Source organism: Myotis lucifugus, unplaced genomic scaffold, assembly GCF_000147115.1.
Source record: "Myotis lucifugus unplaced genomic scaffold, Myoluc2.0 scaffold_231, whole genome shotgun sequence".
Taxonomy (NCBI): Eukaryota; Metazoa; Chordata; class Mammalia; order Chiroptera; family Vespertilionidae; genus Myotis; species Myotis lucifugus.
In genome coordinates, this window is record NW_005871279.1 from 1,045,333 (window position 1) to 1,067,672 (window position 22,340).

Below are 22,340 nucleotides of genomic sequence, written 5' to 3' on the forward strand. Positions count from 1 at the left end.
TAATTGGTCAGCAAAAATTCTGAAATCTTTCTGCAACAAGTTTTCCATTTTTTTTTCCAGTATAGAATTTAAATAAAACCAAGGTTAATAATGTTTTTCAACATAATGCTTTTTCTTAGCAGCTTCAAAAGGAGTTAAAATGTTTTAAAAATACTGAAAATAGCATACTATTGTTTTAATGACTTCAAGTAAAGTAGTATTAAGGGATTCATGATAATTTATTTTTTTAAAAAAATATATTTTATTGATATTTTACAGAGAGGAGGGGAGAGGGATAGAGAGTTAGAAACATCGATGAGAGAGAAACATCGATCAGCTGTCTCCTGCCCACTCCCTACTGGGGATGTGTCCACAAAGGTACATGCCCTTGACTGGAATCTAATCTGGGACCCTTCAGTCCGCAGGCTGATGCTCTATCCAGTGTGCCAAACCTGTTAGGGCTCATGATAATTTCTTAGGCTTAACAGAAATGTTTTGATAGCAAGACATGTTTTGGTATATATAAAAAGGGAAAAATAGGAACTGTAAGGACAGAAGCATAGGGAAATTTTTAATGTATACAAACAGGTGAAATGTTTTACATAGAGGTTAAGAGAGATTTTTTTTAAGAGAGATTTTTTTTAAATACTATTTTTTACTTGAATAATGCAAAGTAGATTGGGAGATATACCTGCAACTTGTAAAGACTCAGGCCATTTTCTCATTCTCTCTCCAACTGAAAACCTTTCAGAATAAATAATGACAATAAGAAAACAAGTAATAAGCAGCTTATAAAGGATACCTTGTGAGAGAGAAGAATGAAAAGGAAAGTATATACACAAATAGCATTTTAGAAATGAACCAGGTAACAGGAAACTTTTGTTCCAAGACTGAAGATGTGATCAAAATAATGTAATTGAACTCCCCAGATACCCATGTACAGAAATCACAGCTTTGTGGTATGATAATGAATCTATTAATTAGGAAGCTACTGTAAATAGTAAGAATATATAAGGCAAAGAAGAAATATATTGATAGGCCTAATTAGGAAATTTTGATAAGTTATTATGAGATGATATAATATTAGCTACTTAGCAGAAACAAAGACCTGTGATTTAAAAGGAAATAATTTCAGAAAAGATAAGCTATAAAGACCTATGTAATAGAGTTATGTATCAAATTTTTTTAAACTGAGGTATAATTGACATATACCATTATATTAATTTTAGGTATACAACATAATGACTTGATATTGTATATACTGTTGACCTTTGGACAATATGGATTTAAACTGCAGAGGTCCACATATACATGGATTATTTTTTTCAGTTGGCCCTACATGTTTCTGTGTTTTGTATCTGTGGATTCAACCAACTGTAGATTGAAAGCAGTTATTTTTGATCCATGGTTGGGAATCCTGGAATGCAGAGAGCCATTGTTCTATGCCATTTTATATAGAGGACTTGAGCATCTGCAGACACTGGTATTGGCGGGGGAAGGGTACTAGATACTGGTGCCCATAACCTTCTGGTTGTTCACAGGTAAACTGTATTGCAAAGTGATCTCTACAATAAGTCTAGTAAATATGCATTCCTATTTCAACTTACAAAAATGATTTTTCCTTGTGATTAGGACTTTTAAGATATCCTCTTCTAGCAACTTTCAAATATGCAATACAGTATTATGAACTATAGTCACCATGTTGTACATTAAATCCCCATGATTTATTTATTTTGTAGCTGGAAGTTTGTGCCTTTTGACCCTTTTATCCATTTCACTTACCTCGTTTTTCCCACCTCTGGGAATCACCAATCTGATCTCAATTTCTGAGCTTGGTGGGTTTTTTTTTTTTGTTTGTTTTTGTTTTGTTTTTTAGAATCTACGTAAGTATCATTATGTGATATTTGTCTTTCTTTGTCTGACATTTCACTTAGCATAATGTCTTCAAGATCCATCTATGTTGTCACCAATGGCAAGATTTCATTCTCTTTTATGGCTAAATGGTATTCCAATGTGTGTGTGTGTGTGTGTGTGTGTGTGTGTGTGTGTGTGTGTGTACATTTAGGTCCTTTCCATATGGCTATGTAAATAATGCTGCAGTGAACCTGGGAGTGTGCATATCTTTTTGAATTAGTATTTTTTGTTTTGTTTTCATAAATACCCTGGGTGGAATTGTTAGATCATATGGTAGCTCTATTTTTAAGTTTTTGAGGAACCTTCATACTATTTTTCATAGTGGTTGCACCAATTTTCATTTCCATCAGCAGTGCACAAGGATTCTCTTTTCTTCATATTTCACCAGCATTTTTGTCTTATCTTTTTGAAAATGGACATTCTAACAGGTGTGAGGTGATATGTTATTGTGGTTTGATTTTGATTTGCATTTGCACGTAGTGATGTTGAGCACCTTTTCATGTACCTGTTAGCCATCTATATGTCTTCTTTGGAAAAATATTTATTTAATTTCTCTGCTCACTTTTTAATGGAACTGTTTATTTGTTTTTGCTGTTGAGTTTCAAGAGTTCTTTATATATTTTGGATATTAACACCTTATTAGGTATATGATTTGCAAATATTTTCTCTCATTCTGTAGGTTTCCTTTTTATTTTTTTTATTTCCTCTGCTGTGCAGAAGCTTTTTAGTTGGATGTAGTTCTACCTGTGTAGCAGAGCTACCTCTCATATTCTTATGCTACAAACTTCAAAAATGACATTTTATGTTTTCATAGTTAATATTTCTAATTTGTCTCAAATATTGCTTTATTTAATAATTTTCCTATCCCATATGCTTTTAAAAAATCTTTGAAAATATTTATTTTTATAAATATTGGACAAGTTGGGAAAAGCAATACTGGATCTCTATTTGCTGTATGATTTTTAAAAGATGATTTAAATGAAAAATTATGGAAAAATATTCTGTCAGTGGTAATGGGTTTTTGATTTTATAATAGAAGAAGACAATAGTAGTCTTCTTCCCCAAATCCAATCTATGCTAAGTTTCTGTATACAATTTTTTTTTAAAAAACAAGACATGCATATAAATTTTTTTCTTGTAGATGGGAAAGCTAGGGGTCTGAATGTGTATTCCTTTTCTAATGCAGCTGAGGGCAAATTTGACTTATCCATATTTATATTAGCTATTAATTATGTTGGGCTGTGATTTTTTTCTTCACATAGAAGAAACCCAGAAGCAGGCTGAAAGGGTTGGTATAGTGTATTTTGGTCATCAGGGGCACAGGCTTTTTTATTTTTCGACTCTTTCATTTCTGACATGTGACTTTCATCCTCAATTTTGTCTCATGGTCCATATGGCAGCTTATACTCCAGTCAACATGTCAGTGTTCCAGGTAGAAAGCAGGAGGAAGGGGGAAATGCTTAACAGGGCACATACCACATATCTCTTGCCCTTAATTTTAAGGAGCCTTTTTAGATGTGCATGCCACCTAACTTCTTCTATTTACATATTGCTAGCTAGAACTTAGTTATATGACCACACATCTATTTGCAAAGGAAGCTAGGAAATAGAGTTTTGAAAAGCTCGGTACCTTGCTTACTAAATAAAATTAGGATACTATTGCTAAGGTCCCTATTAGTGGGTAGGCATAGTGATAGACAACTCTCACTTTCAATGCCTGCCATAGCTCTATAACAGAATAAACCAAATATCAGGGGAAATTTTGGTAATAAGGTAAACATTTCTTATGATGGTATTAAATTTCTTTTTTTAATTTATAAAAGATTTTCTAGAGGGAGGAGAATAAGAGAGGGAGAGAGAGAGAAACATCTATGTGAGAGTGATACATTGATCAGCTGTCTCCTGCACATCCCCTACCCAGGACCTAGCCTGTAACCCTGTATATTCCCTGACCAGGAATCAAACCAGCAACCCTCTGACGCATGAGAAGATGCCCAACCAACTGAGCTACAGCAGCCAGGATAGTGTTAAATTTATTTTTTAAGGGAAAAATTTAAAAGCTGTTTTTCTTTTTTTAAAACATATTTTTATTGATTTCAGAGAGGAAAGAAGAGGGAGAGAGATAGAAACATCAATGATGAGAGAGAATCATTGATTAGCTGCCTGACACGCCCCCTACTGGGGATGCAACTCAGGAATGTGCCATGACCAGGAATCCAACCATGACTTCCTGGTTCACAGGTCAACGCTCAACCACTGGGCCACACAGGCGGGTCTGTGGTCAATAAATTTTTAACAAAGGGGCCAAGAATATATAATGGGGAAACCATAGTCTCTTCAATAAATGGTGTTGGGAAAGCTCGACAGCCACATCCAAAAGAATGAAACTGAACCTCTACCTTTACTATATACAATTCAAAAAGGATTAAAGACTGAATGTAAGACCTGAAACTCCTGGAAAAAATATAGACAGTAAGTTCCTTAACATCCATCTTGGCAATGCTTTTCTTGGACTTGACACTAAAAGCAAAGGTTACAAAAGCAAAAATAGACAAGTGGAGTTACATTAAACTGAAAAGCTTCTGTACAACAAAGGAAATAACAAAATGAAAAGGCAACCTACAGAATGGAAGAAAATATTTCCAAATCACATATCTGATTTTGGGTTAATATCCAAAATATATAAAGAATTCATTTAACTCAATAATAAACAAACAACAAACCTCTCAACAAACAAAAAAAAAAAACAAAAAATATTTTGATTGAAAAATGGGCCAAGGAATTGAGTAGACATTTTCCAAAGAAGAGTTACAAATGGCCAATAAGCACATGAAAAGATGCTCCACATCTCTAATCAATAGGGAAATGCAAACCAAAAACACAATAAGTATCACCTCACACCTGTTAGATTGGCTGTCATAAAAAAGACAAGAAATAACAAGTGTTGTGCATTGTTGGTGGGAATATAAGTTGGTGCGGTCACTATGGAAAATAATATGGAAGTTTCTCAAAAAATTAAATGTAGAATTATCATATGATCCAGTAATCCTTCTGGGTATACATCCAGAGAAAATGCAAATAGTATTTGAAGAGATAATGTGCACCCCATGTTTATTGCAACATTATTAACAGTAGCAAAGTATAGGAAAATCAAAGTGTCTATCAACGGATGGGTAAAGATGTAGTGTGTACACACACACACACACACACACACGAATATTATTCAGCCATGAGAAACAAGGGCAACATGGATGGACCTTGAAGGTATTATGCTAAGTGAGAGAAGCCAAATAGTGCATGATATTGCTTATATGTGAACTCTAATAAAGCTGACTCACAGAGACTAGAATGGTGGTTACCAGGGCAGAGGCTGGGGGGGTGGTGAGGGAGGGAAATGGGGAGATGTTGGTTAGAGTAAAAACTCAATTCAAAGATAGATAAGTTCTGGAGGTCTAATATACAGATTGGTTATAGCTAATAATACTAAATATATACTTGAAAGTAGCTAAGAGAGTAGATCTTACATGCTCTCAGCACAAAAATGAAGTAATTATGTGATATGATGGAGGTGTTAGCTAACATTAGGGTGGTAATTGCAATGCAATAAATAAGTGTATCAAATCAACATGTTTTATACCTAAACTCATAGTGTTATATGTTAATTATATAATAATAAGCTGGAAAGAAGTGAGAGTGAGTATTAAAAAATATAGTAAAAATAAAGAAGGATAGCTAGAGAGAAAGGAGACGGAGAGAGAGAGAGAGAGAGAGAGAGAGAGAGAGAGAGAGAGAAGAGAGAGGACTTTAAAAGGTATAAGCCAATATGACAGACTGTACAAAGTAATGAGAAAAAGAACAAAAGGGATAGAAATGAAAATAACAATGTTTTTTTTTTATTATTTAAAGGAGAACCAGTAAAAAAGAATGGAAGGAAGAAAGGTAGAGAAGGAGGGAGGGAGGGAGGGAGAGAGGGAGGGAGGGAGGGAGGGAAGGAGGAATGGAAGAGGAAGGGAGAGAGGGAGAGAGAAAGAGTGAAGGAAAAGAGGGAAGAAGGAATGAAGTCAGGAAGGAAAGAGGGAAGAAAAGGCAGGCAGGCATGCAGGACACAGGCAGGCTAGGGATAGAGAAAGAAAAAGGAAATGAAATGGAGTCAGGAAAGATATTGTAAAAGGCTATAAAAGAAGGAAGGGGGAAGATACAAAGGGAGGAAGTGAGAGGAAAGAGAAGTTTGAATAGAGTGATGAATCAGTAGGAAAGAGTAAAATATGAAAGAAGTGAGAAAATGTGAGCATGAGAAACAGGGTTTGAAAAGGAGGAACTAGTAAGAAAAGTGCAATTTTGGAAAGCGGGGGAAAGAAATCTAAAAAGTCAGTTAAAATATTACAGTAAAATATAAGATGGATGGATGATAGATAGATAGGAAGGTTAGGTAGGTAGGAATATAAAATATAGATAGAGCCATAGATAGGTAATTGATAGTCTATTGAAAGCAGTCAGTAAATAGAGAGTAAAGGAAAGAGGGGAGATAGGGTAAAATAGGACAGGATAGGAGGAGAGAAAAGGTAGGCTGGTATGCATGCAGACAGGAGCAGAGAGTAAATAGAAAGAAATGCAGAAAAGGAACAAGAAAAAGACTTGGAGAAATGGAGTAAGGGAAGGAAAGAATGAAAGAAAGAAGGAGGAAATATGAAATAAAGAGATGTTTAAAATGGATTAATTTAGAAGAGAAAGTAAAAAAAGAATGGCTGGCATGGGAACATTAAGATAATAACTAGTTAATAAGTATTTGAATGCCTACTGTAAAATGCTTTCAAACTTTCATGTTCATATGAATCACCTGGGATTTTTTGTTAAGCTGACAATTCTGATTCAGTAGATCCAGGGTGGGGCCGGATTTTCTGTAGTTCTACGGGCTCCCAGGTGATGTCAATGACAGAGGCTGAGGACTACATTTGAGTAGGAAGGTTCCAGGAGATAATGAGGGGAGGAGTGCTAAGAAATTTATTTCAAGTCAGTACCTATCCTGGGTTTATACTTAGCTGATATTTATATTCCTAGTTTAGCTGCTTGTTTTCTTAAAGTTGTACTGGATGACCTTTGGGACTTCTTTATACCAGTTTTATATATTCCTTTGAATTTAAAAAAAGGTCCTCAGAGTGGATTCTTTTAGGATAGCAAGAGGGAGGAAGAGTGATAATTCAGAATGATTACCTAGAAGTTTTGAGAAGTAAAACCTGCAAGAATTGAAAAAGAAGTATCATATTAGACCACTCAGAAGCTCATATATACTCTTCTTGAGAATCTTTTCATAGTGGCTAATCTGTATAGTAGAATTAGACTGCAGATGTTTTGGGAGAAGAAAGAGAGGCATAAATTGGCTTATGATAGCATTTGGAGGCTTGGTTGATAGTATTGACCAAGATAGAAATAATTTTCTAAGTTATATTATGCTTACTTTTCTACATTAGTAAGATAGTCTTTTTTTTCTTCCCATTTTGCTAGTGTTAGTGGAATTCTTAGTAAGAAATCTCTCTGGACAAGGTTTTTTATGCTATGGAAATTTAATTTCATATTTTACATTCCTGGATATAACTGAGATCATATAGTGCAAGAGACTAAATTGCTACATTTAATTACCATTTAATTATTTGGTTTTTTCTAATTGTAATGTATTTGTTACTGTAATAATATTGTTTGGGGAATTTCATCTAAGTTCAGTGAAGTGCACTGGAAATTATGTTTTTGAAAAATAATTCTTTTTGAAAATATAGTATATTAGAGGCCTGGTGTGCACTGGTGGGGTCCCTCAGCATAGCCTGTGGGTATCGGGCCAAAACCTGCAGTCTAATGCCACCTGCCTTTCCTGCCTGCCATTCCTGCTCATCCTGGCCCTGCTGTGCCTGCCACCATCACCGCAGCTCAGTAGACTTGCTGCTGCTCTGCTGCCTTCTTGGGGCTACGGCGGCCAGCCATGAGCCCTGAGTCTGGCATCTGGCTGAGTGGTGCTCCTGCTATGGGAGCGCACTGACCACCAGGGGGCAGCTCCTGCATTGAGTGTCTTCCCGCTGGTGGTCAGTGCGCTTCATAGTGATCGGTTGACCAGTTGTTGGTTGTTCGGTCGTTCGGTCGCTCAGGCTTTTATATAAATAGATTAGATAGTGTATAAGTGCTGTATTCCTAAATAGATTAACTTATTAATTTGTTGTATTTTATTTCTTTTAGTGTCCTTGAATGAGGTTTTATTGCGAGTGGATACCACACATTTAAAGAGGTTTGGATTATGGAAAAGTAAGGATGATGATCACAGTAAAAGGAGTCTTGCTATCCTTTTCCTCTGGGTCTCATCACATTATCTTCAGGACATTCACACCCAATTAGAAAACTCTATGTTAAGCCAGCAATGTGAGTATAAAATTATTTCTGAATGTCAGGATAACCTGAGAAGTCCTGTAAATAAATAGTTTTCTTCTAAAGTAATTTAATAAGATATAATTTCACTGATTTGAAATTAAGTTCATTAAATTAAAAAAAATTATCCCTTAATATTATGTAAGATAAATTATTTTATTTATTCACATAATTTCTCCTGATACTTTTACTCAATCAAATGACATTTTCTAAAATAAAAGGAATACCTTATATTTTAGTCAGTTACCATCCTTGGCTGCCTTTCTTATGAGTTCCTTGCCCTGATTTCGAAATGAACTGTGACTGAGCTAATTAGTGACAAAGTTAAATAAAATACAGAAGTCTTTAACTTCAACATTTTATTTAGTTTCTAAAGAGAAACTCAGTTTACTTATATATCCTTTCTCTAAGACTGGATTGAGTACTTTTCTGTATGTTCCCATAATACTTACAGATATATGTGTTTAAATTTAGTTATTTTGCTATCCTAATTCAAAATTAATTGGGAAGATTTATGATTACATAGAGAAGTTGGAGAAATATAATTAGCCATTTATAATCATTATCAGGGAAGAGAATGTCATTTGAGACCACTGTTGAAATGACTGATTAAAGAAAATGATATTGAAGGAAGTATTTGGAACATTTTTTAAATTAATAAATTAATAAATTTGATATATGGAGGAGGGTAGAGAAAAATAATGAATTCCTTTGTTACCATTCATTCATTTATTTATACATCCAGTAACAAATATTTAGTAGACCTCCTAAACACCAGATCCTGGAAATACAGAGGTCAGTATCCTTGTGGAGTTTACATTCTAATGCAGTAAGGAGTCTAAAAATTGTCAATTTTGGTTCTAGTTACTAATGGCCAATTTTGGCATTTAATTTGCCTGGATTACTTTGCTAGTGGTTATATACCATCCTTACTGTTAAATATAGTCAAGTTATTGTAATTATAATACACTTGAAAAACAACGCTATTGATAAAAATTGTTGTTGTTTTTTTTAATAGCAAAATCCAGTGAATTCATTTTCCTTGAGCTACACAATCCTATTTCACAAAGAGAAGAATTGAAATTGAAAGATATTATGACAGAAATAAGTACAACCACTGGAGAATTAGAGCTTTCTTATCCATTGTCTTGGGTTCAGGCATTTCCTTTATTTCAGAACCTTTCTTCGAAAGAAAGTTCTTTTATTCATTATTACTGTGCTTCAACTTGTTCCTTCCTTGCTGCTGCTGCTGAAGAAACAAAGATGCAATCAATATCTCAGGTTAGCACATGATTAATATAATTGGTGAGGGGGTGGGAGAAGGTTTGGTGAAAATTCTTTCATTGAAATTAGGCTGATTTCAAAATGCTGTTTTGTCTAAAGGGCACAATAGCCAACCTGAAAGAACTCCCAGTGCCAAAGCTAGAACAGTTTGATCAGCAAACTCAGTAATGATAGTATGTGATTATAACTAAAGAATAACATGAATACCAAAAAATTTATAATTATATAAATAAATAACTGAATTAATGAATGAATACATAAATAATAAATGATGGATAAGGGACACGTCTTTCTTAGAAAAGTATTCCAATTAATAAATATAAAGAATGAGAGAAATATAAAACCATCATTAGAAAAATCATAGTATGATTAGGTGCTAAATTTAATTGCTGAAAATTTAAGGAGAAACAGGATAAGTGCATAATCTCAAAATCTCTTCCCCAATATATTTATTAATTACAAAAAGTAGTAACAGTGGAGAATCCTGGCAGATATCACCTTAACCCAAGTGATCCAAGTTAATACCACCAATAATAAGACATTCTGACATAATACCTGTCACATCATACACCGAGAAGGGTACACCACTTCTGTGGTATTCTTCCAATACTGTATAATCTCAATCTAATCATGAGAAAAAACCCAGAGAAACCAGGTTACAAAATAACTGATTGATACTTTTTAAAAATACAAAAGTTATGAAAGATGCCGAAACCAGTTTGGCTCAGTGGATAGAGCGTCGGTCTGCAGACTGAAAGGTCCCAGGTTCGATTCCGGTCAAGGGCATGTACCTGGGTTGCGGGCACATCCCCAGTAGGAGATGTGCAGGAGGCAGCTGGTCGATGTTTCTCTCTCATCGATGTTTCTAACTCTCTATCTCTCTCCCTTCCTCTCTGTAAAAAATCAATAAAATATATTAAAAAAAAAGTTATGAAAGATAAGGGAAGATTGAAGCATTGTAAGGTCCTGAAACAGGAAAAAGATATTAGTGGAAAACTAGTTGAAATCAGAATAAAGTCTGTAATTTACCGTATAATATTATACCAGGGTTAATGTCTTAGTTTTGATAATTGTACTATGGTTATATAAGATGTTAATATTACTGGAATCTGGGAGAGGCTTGTTTTCTGCAAAGTCTAAATTACCTTAAAACAATTCATAGTAAGTTTAAATATGCTCTTTTAAAAAATAATAACTCTAGAGAGAAGCGTGTTTATTAAGTTTGCTGTGGAGCATGCATGTGCATGTATACCTACACACAGGACAGTCTGGTCAGGGGCTAATCTGTTATTTAGAAGGCTTGTAGGAAGCCACATTAGGAAGACAAGGTGTGAGATTTTCTTTCTTTATGTATACACTAGAGGCCCAGTGCATGAAAATTCATGCATTGGAGGGGGGGTTCCTCAGCCCAGCCTGCCCCCTTTCACAGTCTGGGAGCCCTCAGGGGCGGGAGGCAACCCAGCGATCAGGGGAAGACGACGCCCTCATCACACCTCTGCTGCTGCCACAGCCAGCAGTGCAAGCCTTGGCCGGTCCTGGTTACCTGAGCCTTGAGCTGGCCCTGGGTGTCTGGGCAGCCGCCATCCAAGGCTTGCCTGCGCCTTGGCTGGCCCTGCTTGCCTGAGCCTTAGTCAGTGGGGGGTGCAGGAGGATCCAAGGCCCCGGTGGGGCTGTGGGGATTCTGGCGGCAGGCGCAGGGAGCTGCTGGCCTGCCCCTGCTGTGGGCGCCGCCATCTTGTGAGGGCATGACAGCCAATTTGCATATTACCTCTTTATTATATAGGATTGTAACAATTTTGCATGCTAACTATATTGTATATACAAATTTACATTCTACTTTTCCATTTAATAATAGAATATCAATTTATGTTATTATAAACTCAGTCCCTCTTTAAAATTTTTTCTATTATAGTATCACCTCTTTTGTTCATTTTGAGCTGCACAGATTCTCTTTTAATTATAAAGCTCAGATTTATAAGTAACACTTCAACTGAAACTTTGATTATGTAAAGTATCTTTTGATCAATAGTATTATTTTGATGCTTATATCTTTGCAGAAATTTTAAAAGTATAGATATAATATCGTGATTTGGATTTTTTTTAGTCACATTTTCTCTTTACAAGTCTAGGTTTTGACTGTTCTTTTCAGAGTTTATATGTATTTATGTATCTATAAGGAGACTTTTCTCCCCATTTCCTGTCAGCCCTCAAATATAGATGCAGCCAAACCTAATTACACCTTCCTGCAGAAGCAAAGTAGCGGTTGCTACTCACTTTCTATTACAACTAACCCAGATGAAGAATGGCGAGAAGTCAGGCACACTGGACCTGTTCAGAAGTATGTACTGTATCATGTCCTGTTTGTAATAGGTGGGCACACTAGTCGTTTTCACTCATGTTGCTGATTTTAGTTTACCTTTTTAAATGTTTTGAGTTTTACTTTCACACTAAATGGCTAATAATGAAAATAATGTTTTTTCTAAATTTATGAGAAAGTTAAAAAATTTTTTATTAGGTAAAACAATTGTGCCATTTCATTTAGTTTTATGTTAATAAGACAGAAATAGTAGCCAAACTATAAAATTTTGTAAGATTAAAGCATTTATTGAAAATATTTAAATAGCAATGTATGATTTTTAAGATTATATATTTTATATCTGAATATATAATAGGAAAATGAAATTATTTATTAAAGTGTGCCTCAATTTAAGGTATTTTAGAATTTATCAGAACTTTCCCTTTCAGAAATTGCTTTTTTTTGGTTATATTTCATCTTTTATATATCTCCTCATAGTGGGAAGGCAGAATCGGGTGTCTGTGCATTTGGAGGGTGGATTTAATTCTCTATGTAATTCCTTTTCTGGTTTTAGGGGGAAAAAACCACCACCATGAAAGCACAGGATAGGAAAATAGGCGAATAAATGAAAACTATAAAGATTAGCATTTAAAAAATTTCCACAGTTCTTTTTGGTTTAAGGTGCCGTGCATATCAAAGATTAAGTCAATTGGCAGATGACTTTTATCTTCTAAATCTTTTCTAGTTCAAGGAAGTACATATTATCCCTTTATTATTTAACTACACTAGTGGCCTGGTGCATGAAATTTGTGCGCATTAAAAGGGAATTAATTAGAGGAAATATTTTAATATTGCTATTTGCCCTTTCTCTATAATAGAAGTGTCAGAGATGAAAGAAAATTAGTAAAATGTATATGAAAATAATGTATACATTTATTAATAAATAAACAATAACAGCGTCACGTCCCCAGCCGGTGCCAGGCGGAGGATGCAGCCTCACGTCCTGGCCTCTCCGCGCACGCAGCCCTGTCCACCCACACCTGCTGCAAATGCAGCCTCCTGCTGATCGGTCGTTACAGCATGAGGGCGTCATGACCATTTGCATATTACCTTTTATTAGTATAGATTTGTGCACCTGTCTATGCCAAGATTATAGTTATGAATTCACAGCTGCTACTGGTCTTATTTCTGAACTTCAAGAGAGGATATTAGAAGAAAGATGCCTAATTAGTTGTCATCTGTTTTCTACTTCTTTTTGATTGTGTTCTAATTATTTCTTTCCATTATGTTCTCTTAAGTTTTACATTATAAGCTCTTTATTATAGGAAACTTGCCTCCTTAAGCTCCCTATTATTTCCATTACCCAGCTGCTGGCTTAGACTAGCTACCAATAGAGCATAGTTTTTGACTGCTGGCTCTTCTGAATATAAAGGAACTAGGAATCTGAATAGGGATTCATTTAGAGTTGGAAAGTATACCATAGGAAAATCATCCGTGGTTTTATTATATCAGTTTGTTGAAAGTTAAAAATTATACAGAAGATAGACATCCTCAATGGTATTGTGATTGATTGTGAGATATATCCTATTGATTTAACAGATATTGAGACCAGCCTACATGAGAAGGATTGGAAAGGAAAAGATGCTCAATTAGACTACTATAAGTAGCTTGTGAAAATTAAGGGAGGAAAATATAATTGCTTGTATCCTGTCAAATAATTTTCACTCTACATATTTTAGTTATTGAATACTATTACCCTGTTATTGTACCATATGACAAATCTTTTTGACATTAGAATTTTTAATACCAATATACTTTAACTTTATTTTTACTTTTAAGGTTGATTGTATATCCTCCACCACCTACCAAGGGGGGATTAGGAGTAACTAGTGAAGATCTGGAGTGCTTAGAAGAAGGGGAGTTTCTTAATGATGTAATTATTGATTTCTACCTTAAGTAAGTACAATGCTAAATGATCTTCTCATTTGTTTTACAGGTGCTGATGTGAATCTTAAAGTAAATGTTTTTATATCTGAAGTATTTAACTCTAGATAAAAGTAACGTGCCACGATACTAGATTTGGAAATTTTTTGTCTACAAAGGTTTTCTAGAGTTGACTAACTCAGTTGTATTCCCTTATTTCCAATAGATACTATGTACTTCAGAAGAACTACTGTTTTTTAGTTTATTTTAGTTTTTGTTTGTTTTTGATTTATTCTTCTTTGACTATTATTGTGATGAAGGAACTACTTACATAATTACAAATCACTTTGGGAACTAACTGAAAAGAAGCAACTCTGTGTAGTTATCTATTGTGTCTTTAAGCACAATTAAGAGTTAACAGTCATTTAAAAAATCCATACCACTATTTAAAAAAGAATAACTTTCAAATTTTTGTATAGCCAAGCTGAAGGGATAGGGAAGTTTTTTCAACTTTCATGCAAAGGTAATTTGTTTCTAGCCTTCATTTTGTACTGTATCCCTTCACTTCTTTTAGATGTCTCTAATTATTTCATTGAACCCCCTCAAACTAAATTTATTGTCATTTTACCTAAGCCCTGTTTTACTGATAATCCAGTACTTAGTCTAGTCACTCAGGCCCCAAATCTTACACTAGCATTTACTCTTTATCCTTGACATTGTAGATTTAATCTCTAGAAGTTTAATATGGGTCCTTTTTTATATCTTCCATGTCTCTATTTAGTTATAGTAACTGTTTGGAATATAGTTATGATAACTGTTTCATTGTCCTTTTCTACTTATTCTAATATCTGTGTCAGTTTTGGATCAGGTTTTCTTTTCATTGTGAGTGTTTTTATTTTGTTTTGTTTTGCTTCTTTGCATGTCTGGTGATTTTTTATTGGGTGATGGGCATTTTTGTATTCCTATAAATATTAATTGAATTTTATTATGGAACACAGATTTTTTGGAAGCAGTTTGATGCTTTTAAGGGTCATGCTTTTTGTGATTTGTTAGCCAAGACCAACAAATTAATCCTGACCTCTGAGGAAAGACCTTTCAGAGTGTTCTACCCGGGGCCTCATGAATCATGAGGTATGCCAGCCTGGCTGGTAGGAAAAGGCATTATTCCCATGGCCTGTGGAAATGCTGGGTATGGTTCTATCTCATCTTTTCTGGTAGTTTTTCCCCCCAGCCTTGGGTATTTTCCTTACACCCGTACAGTGATCAATATGCTGCTGACTACTTGAGGAGAACTTTCTGAAGATGTTTGGAGCTCTCTATGCAGACAGTTCTTTTCTTTCCAATATTCAGATCTGCGAACCCTGGCTGCCTTGGTCTCTTCTGACTCACATCCATCTCTTCAACTCGGGGAGTCTGTCAGGCCTCATGGGTTACTCCTTGTGCTGCAGCCTGGAAACTGTCTAGGCAGTACCGGGGCATTAGTGGAGCTTACCTTGTTTCACGTTTCTCAAAGATCACTGTTCTTTGTTGCCTGATGTCCAGGGTTTTAAAAACGATTGTTTTACATTTTTAATTTTTTGTTTTTTTTTTCAAGCAGAAGGGTAAATCCGATCCTTATTATTCTATCTAGACTGGGAGTGAAAGTCTTCATTATCATGGACTCTTTATCCTTCTCCCCCCCCATTCGCTTTCTACATATTGAGTTGCCAATTTTAACAGATTCTGTCTCTCAAGTTCATTTAATCTCTTTTGTTGTCATGATCTTTCTAGTACTCCTTATCTCACCTAAATTGTAATTCTGCCTTTTTAAGTAGTCTCCCTGATCTTTTGTCTCTGTTTTGTTGTCTATTGAGTATGTTTTTTTTTAACTTTATTTTTCTTAAACTGCCCTAAGAAAGCAACTCTTGGGAACTTTTAGTAATATTACCTGTCAAAATGAGTTCAAACACAGTCTGGCATTTGAGGATCTTGATAATATTACACCAATCTATCTTTTCAGCCTTATACATATATGTACTACATAGTCCAGCAAAATTGAATTATAAACAGTTTGCTAAACAAAGCCCATCCCTATTCACACTTCTGTATTAATGCTCTGTTTTTCCTGCTTCCTGGAATTCTCACCTCTTATTTCAAATTGTTGAAATTTTATTCCTTTTCAAGGTTCCTTTCAAGTGGTACCTTTGTGAAACTTTTCCTGATCTTCTAAACAGTTATTATTAACTCACATAAAACTTCATTTGTATCTCTTTTATGGTACTTATACTATTTTGCCTTATTTTAAAGTTATTTGGTAGTTTTATAATTATTCTCCCTCTAAAGGTTAAGCACTTTGAATCTTACTTATTTTTTGTATTCTATAATAGTATCAAATTTATTTTTTATGAGATGAAATGGATCATTTTTTTTGTATTTTAATATGTTCTTTGGAATTAACTAATAAAATTTTATTTTTAATGCAGATTTAATAGTATTTTTCTATACTTCCTTTTCATGGAACTGCCTATATATATATTCCTTATTTTCAGAGGGGATTCTAACTTTATTTTTTAAGCTACTTTCTATTTATTTTTTAAATTGATGAATAACTTTCAAGTAGTAAAGTATAAAGCTGATGTTCACATATGTATACACCCATCTTAATCATCATTCAGATCAAGCATTCTTTGTGTCTCCTTCCCTGTAGTATATCTTTCCCATAATCACATTATAGAAAAACTTCACATTTTCTTTGTCTGTTAAGTTTTTTTAAAAAAATAATTATAAGGTAATTTTCAAACCGGCATAAACATTAAAAATAGTAGAGTTCTGCCCTAGCCTATGTTTCCCAGTGGTTGGAGCACAGGCACAGGTATCTAAGGGTCTTGGGTTCGATTCCCAGCCCTGGTTGGGGCGGTGTGGGAGGCAACCAATTAGTGTTTGCTTACATTGATGTCTCTCTCTCTCTCCCCCTCCTTTCATCCCTTCCACTTTCTAAAAAACCAATGGGAAAAATACACTCAGGTGAGTTTTAACAACAAACAAAAAAAGGAATAGTTGAATTCTCTGATCATGAAAGGTTTAATTATTCAATGATTGAATTATAATCTTATATTGAAGGATTTTTAGTATAGAAGTGAACTAAGAATTTAGAGATTAGTCATGTTTCAGAATTAAGATTTTTTTCTTTCCTCTTCTTTTGTGTCTGTAGTATAAATATGGTACTCAACACATGTTAGGCATTTGATAAATATTTGTTAAGTGAGTAAATGAATAAGTGGGCAATTTCTGCTTTAAACAGTCTTGGTGCAGGACTTTGAAGTAACTAAAAAACAAAAAGAACTGAAATCAGAGCAAATTGCAAGATTGCTTTGAATCTAATTGGATATAAAAATGAAGATTCCCAGAACACATAAGATAATAGTGGGAAGACCAGGTAAAATCTGAAAATAATTTAATTTTGTGGTGTTGCTACTTTACCAGGTATCTTATATTGGAAAAGGCATCAAGTGAACTTGTTGAACGAAGTCACATTTTTAGTAGCTTTTTCTATAAATGCTTGACGAGAAAGGAAAATAACTTAACAGAAGATAATCCAAATCTTTCGTAAGTCTATCTTCCAATGTACTTACATTTTGAGAGGCAAATATACCATTTTGATGTTTCTAATGAAATAACCTCGTATAGTGTTCCCTTGATGAGTAATATTACCACTTGTATAGGTGCTGGGCCTGTTGTTTTGTGAGACATTCTCACCCTTCCATGGTGCTGCTCCCTCTCACAGGGAGGCTGACTCTTGCAGGCTTCATTTCCAATTGCACTTCCTTGGGGGGACACTGGGAGTTGGAAAGGAAGGAAGGAAGAAACTAGGTTATTTCTTCTTTACCTTCCACCATGGGCAGTAATTCTGACAGTTTCTCACCCTAAAGTATAAGCTTCATGAGGTCAGGGACTTTATTTGCCTTATTTTCTACTATCCCTAGTGCCTTTTACTCAGTGCTTGGTACATGCTAGGAACTCAAAGAAAAATATAAATAATAATGTATATTATTTAAAGGGGAGAGAACTGTTAGACATTTGATTGAGGATTTTCTACACAGTTAGGAACTGAGAATAAGATTAATCTGTGGCTCCCATATTCCTCCTAATCTCCTTGCCCCATCCTATGTGTAATATATTCCCAATCAAATAAAGTTAACATAATCAGGAATCTACCAAACACTAACATAACACAGAAAACTTGGCATCCTTGTGATTTTCAAATGGAAAATTAACAGACTATATACTAGAGGAAAGCAGTTGTTTATAATCTTGTAATGGTTGGGCCATTCTGAAATAAAAAAATTCAGTGAACATGTGACTCCAGATTATTTTATGAAGTTAGTCTTCTACATATAGTCTTCATTCCTATCACATCTTTTAGCCCTTTCTGGATCCCATCTTCTCATGTCTACCCTTGCAAGTTTGGTTAGTCAGATGAACAGATATTGGGCAAAGATGTCTATTTCCTATATTACTTGGTATATAAATCTTTAAGAACTTAATGATTTGTTTAATTCCCTGCATAAAAAGAGGTTCTTCAAGGGATGGATCCCTGATCCAGAAGTCACATACCACCTCCTTTATGCCATGGTTAAATGCCATCCCCTTCCTAAAATTATTTTTTGACATCCAAACTTGGTTTGATATCTTCCCTTAACTTCCCTGATGGATTTAGTAAAGCAGGGGTGGGGAACCTTTTTCCTGCCAAGGGTCATTAGATATTTATAACATCATTCACTTAGTATAATTCACTTAATATAAATTTATGTTGCTATGAAAAAAGCTCCTAGATTTATTGAATTTCGAGTCCCACCTGTGGTTGCCATGGCAGGGCCAGACCAAATGATTTTTCAAGCCTTACCAGGCCCGTGGACTTTCCCCACCCCTGATATAAAGAAAATAAACGATTCCATATTTGTTTTTTGTGTTTGTCCCAACCCTTTTATACGTGGCTTTCCTAGATCTGTAGTGTAATTCCTTATGACGCTTATATTTTAGTTATTTGTTGTGGTTTTTTTTCTGCCCTCATTTTAAAAAAATTCCTTTAGGTTAGTGTGGGTGATGTTATTATTTGTTCTTAGGAACCTAATAAATATTTGTTGAAGAAATAAAATGAAAGATGGATATACTTAACTCATTCTCATAGTTTCTTTATATATGAAATGAAGGGAGACGAGTGTCACCTTTAAAGATCTAAGAACATATGCCTCCTTCTTCCTCTTTAATTATGTTTTAAAACACCTTTCTATTCACAAATATAACATTTAGACAATTCTGTTAAGGTTTAATAATAGTGTTTTATACCATGTGAAGATGGAACTAAACAGGATAAATAGGTTTAGTTGTTTTTATTCAGTTGTGCCACTTGTAGAATCTACATAACATTTTATAAATTGTTGCCTTTCTTCTATTACATTATTTATAAACAGGGATCAGATTTAAGAATACCCAGGAGTTAATAAAAGGAGATAATTTTCTAGTGTGTTATATATCTTGAAAAGGATGGTTAGATAAACTAAACCTAGCAGTTTTCAGTTATAAAAATGACTCTTGAAATCCTTATCTTAAATTTTTAATTATTTATATATCAAATATATCTATCTTTCATATTCCCAGAATGGCACAAAGAAGACATAAAAGGGTAAGAACATGGACTCGCAACATAAACATCTTTAATAAAGATTACATCTTTGTGCCTGTAAATGAATCGTGAGTATTTCTGGTCATTTCAAAACAAAATTGGAGGGAGTGCAGAAAAAATATTTGGGGTGTATTTAGATAGATGATCAGTAAAAAGTGTGGGTATATTAACCCCAGGTATTATTATTTATTTATTTATTTATTTTTCTTTATTGATTAAGGTATGACATATGTGTCCTTATCCCCCTTTGCGCGCCCCCCCCCCCCAGTCCCCCTCATGCCCTCACCCCCCTGGTGTCTGTGTCCATTGGTTAGGCTTATATGCGTTCATACAAGTCCTTTGGTTGATCTCTCCACCTTACACCCACCTTCCCCTGCCTTCCCTCTGAGGTTTGATGGTCTGATCAATGCTTCTCTGTCTCTGGATCTGTTTTTGTTCATCAGTTTATTTTGTTCATTATGTTCCACAAATGAGTGAGATCATGTGGTATTTATCTTTCTCTGACTGGCTTATTTCGATTAGCATAATGCTCTCCAGCTCCATCCATGCTGTTGCAAATGGTAGGAGTTCCCTCCTTTTTATAGCAGTGTAGTATTCCATTGTGTAGATGTACCATAGTTTTTAAATCCACTCATTAGCTAAAATAATGAGTTATGTATCTTGGATTTTGTTTTGACAGTGGTTATATTGTAAATATAGTGAAAAAAATAAAATGACAAATGAGCACAAAACTGTAATGACTGAGACATTGAATGTTTTTTTGGGGTGGAGCTCAAGAAAAGATCAAAAGATTTTAGCGTGAATCTTCAAATATTTGAGAATAAGCTCTTTAAGAACTAATAGAAAAATGATTATGCTTCGAGTATATTTATTATAGCAGATCCTCGACAGAAAACACTAACTATATGAAAGTAAATAAGTTTGAATTACTCAGATTTTATCCTAAGTAGTCTTACTTCTTAATTAGTTTTGGGATGTGTGTTCTGTATTATATCAGATATTATAATTGACTTATTCAAAATTAATGTAAAGTTTGTCATACCCCCTTTCTTAGCTGTAGCTCTAGGATATATTCTTCTGCATTGTTTAGATTTTGTGTTATTAAGATTGTATTTCTTTTTCAACAGGTCTCACTGGTATCTTGCAGTCATTTGTTTTCCGTGGTTAGAAGAAGCTGTGTATGAAGATTTTCCACAAACCGTATCCCCCCAGCAATCCCAGGCTCAGCAATCCCAACACAACAACAAAACAATAGGTGATAAACATAATGTAAATGGTGTTTTTAATGGCAACAGCAATGGAATGATTAGAGGAAACCTTATGACATTAAAAGATAGCATAGTTATTTATTATCTTTAAACTTATTAGGAGAATAAGAAATCTGAAATTTTCATGATAGATGCCCAGCCTCCTATATAGACAATATATAATTCTTGATATACTTTTTTTTTTAAATATATTTTATTGATTTTTTACAGAGAGGAAGGGAGAGAGATAGAGAGTTAGAAACATCGATGAGAGAGAAACATCGATCAGCTGCCTCCTGCACATCTCCCACTGGGGACGTGCGCGCAACCAAGGTACATGCCCTTGACCGGAATCGAACCTGGGACCTTTCAGTCCGCAGGCCGACGCTCTATCCACTGAGCCAAACCGGCTTCGGCTTGATATACTTTTATATTGAGTTTCATCATGGTACTTTTTATAGCATAATCTTGCCAGCATGACTAAGGATCCATGCCATGGATCTTCAGTCAAGCTTGAAATTCCCCATTTTTTCTTTTCTTTTTAAAAAAATTTATTTATTGATTAAGGTATTACATATGTGTCCTCATGCCCCATTATCCCCCAACCCCCCTCACTCATGCCCTCCCCATTTTTTCTTAATATAAAGTAACACAGTTTTTGTTGACACAGTAATTTGGCTAGGTAATATGGGTCTCTTATAATTCTGCCTTGATTTTTCTTATGTTATCAACCCAATTAAGCAAGCAATTAAGCCTACTTTCTTTGAAGAAGAAAAATCAAAATTATATGCTCTATAGCTGTAGCCCAAGCAGCAAGCAGAATTAATAATAGTCATTATTATTAACACTGACCAAAATCTGGCGGGGGGCGGGGGAGGGGGGGTAGAGGGGGGTGTATCTGGTAAAGCAACTGATTATTTTCAATTTTCTCTAATCATTCTCTTCTTAAAAAGTATATGTATGAAACACTGTATGATCGATCATAGGTTATAAGAACCATTACTAGGCAAATTAATGCTCCTCCATATTAAAAACAGCAGACATTTTGCCTGGCTGGTATGTCTCAGTGGTTGAGTGTTGACCTATGAACCAAGATGTCATGGTTCGATTCCCGGTCAGGGTACATGCTCAGGTTGCGGGCTTAATCCTCAATTGGGGTATGCAGGAGGCAGTTGATCAATGAGTCTCTCTCATCATTGATGTTTCTATCTCTCCCTCTCCCTTCCTCTTTCTGAAATCAATAAAAATATATTTTAAAAAATAAATAGAAACAGTAGACATTTTGATTAGCGATCCATTTTTGAAGATTGTCTTTTTTATAAGAAACTGACCCAGCTAACTGGTATTTTAGGTTTGGCTCTGGGGTTTATGTATTTTCTGATAATAGCTGACCATAGTCAGTTTTATCTGTTGATTGAATTTTGTTTATAACTTCAGCCATGAAAAAGTTTAAATAGATCCCAGGTATTTTTTCCCCTTTAAATACTATATACATACAAATTAGAATTTATGCTTATCTAAATACTTTGTATTAGACATAAAGACTCATAACTGCTTTGTTATTTCTAACTAGATAAAGATCTACGTACTACTTCAGCACCATCCTTGGGTTCAGTGGATTCCCAAG

At 34.6% G+C, this 22,340-nt stretch overlaps 1 protein-coding gene across 1 annotated transcript in view; it reads left to right on the top strand.

Annotated features, from left to right (window-relative positions):
* The window catches only part of SENP7 (SUMO1/sentrin specific peptidase 7), a 159,745-nt gene that overhangs the window by 129,939 nt on the left and 7,466 nt on the right, over positions 1–22,340 (top strand). The window contains exons 12-20 of the mRNA XM_023762090.1: positions 1,856–1,862; positions 8,116–8,295; positions 9,320–9,582; positions 11,790–11,923; positions 13,721–13,837; positions 17,267–17,389; positions 19,442–19,534; positions 20,594–20,721; positions 22,287–22,339. Coding sequence (XP_023617858.1) covers positions 1,856–1,862; positions 8,116–8,295; positions 9,320–9,582; positions 11,790–11,923; positions 13,721–13,837; positions 17,267–17,389; positions 19,442–19,534; positions 20,594–20,721; positions 22,287–22,339 — 1,098 coding nt within the window. The remainder of the gene's footprint in view (positions 1–1,855; positions 1,863–8,115; positions 8,296–9,319; positions 9,583–11,789; positions 11,924–13,720; positions 13,838–17,266; positions 17,390–19,441; positions 19,535–20,593; positions 20,722–22,286; position 22,340) is intronic.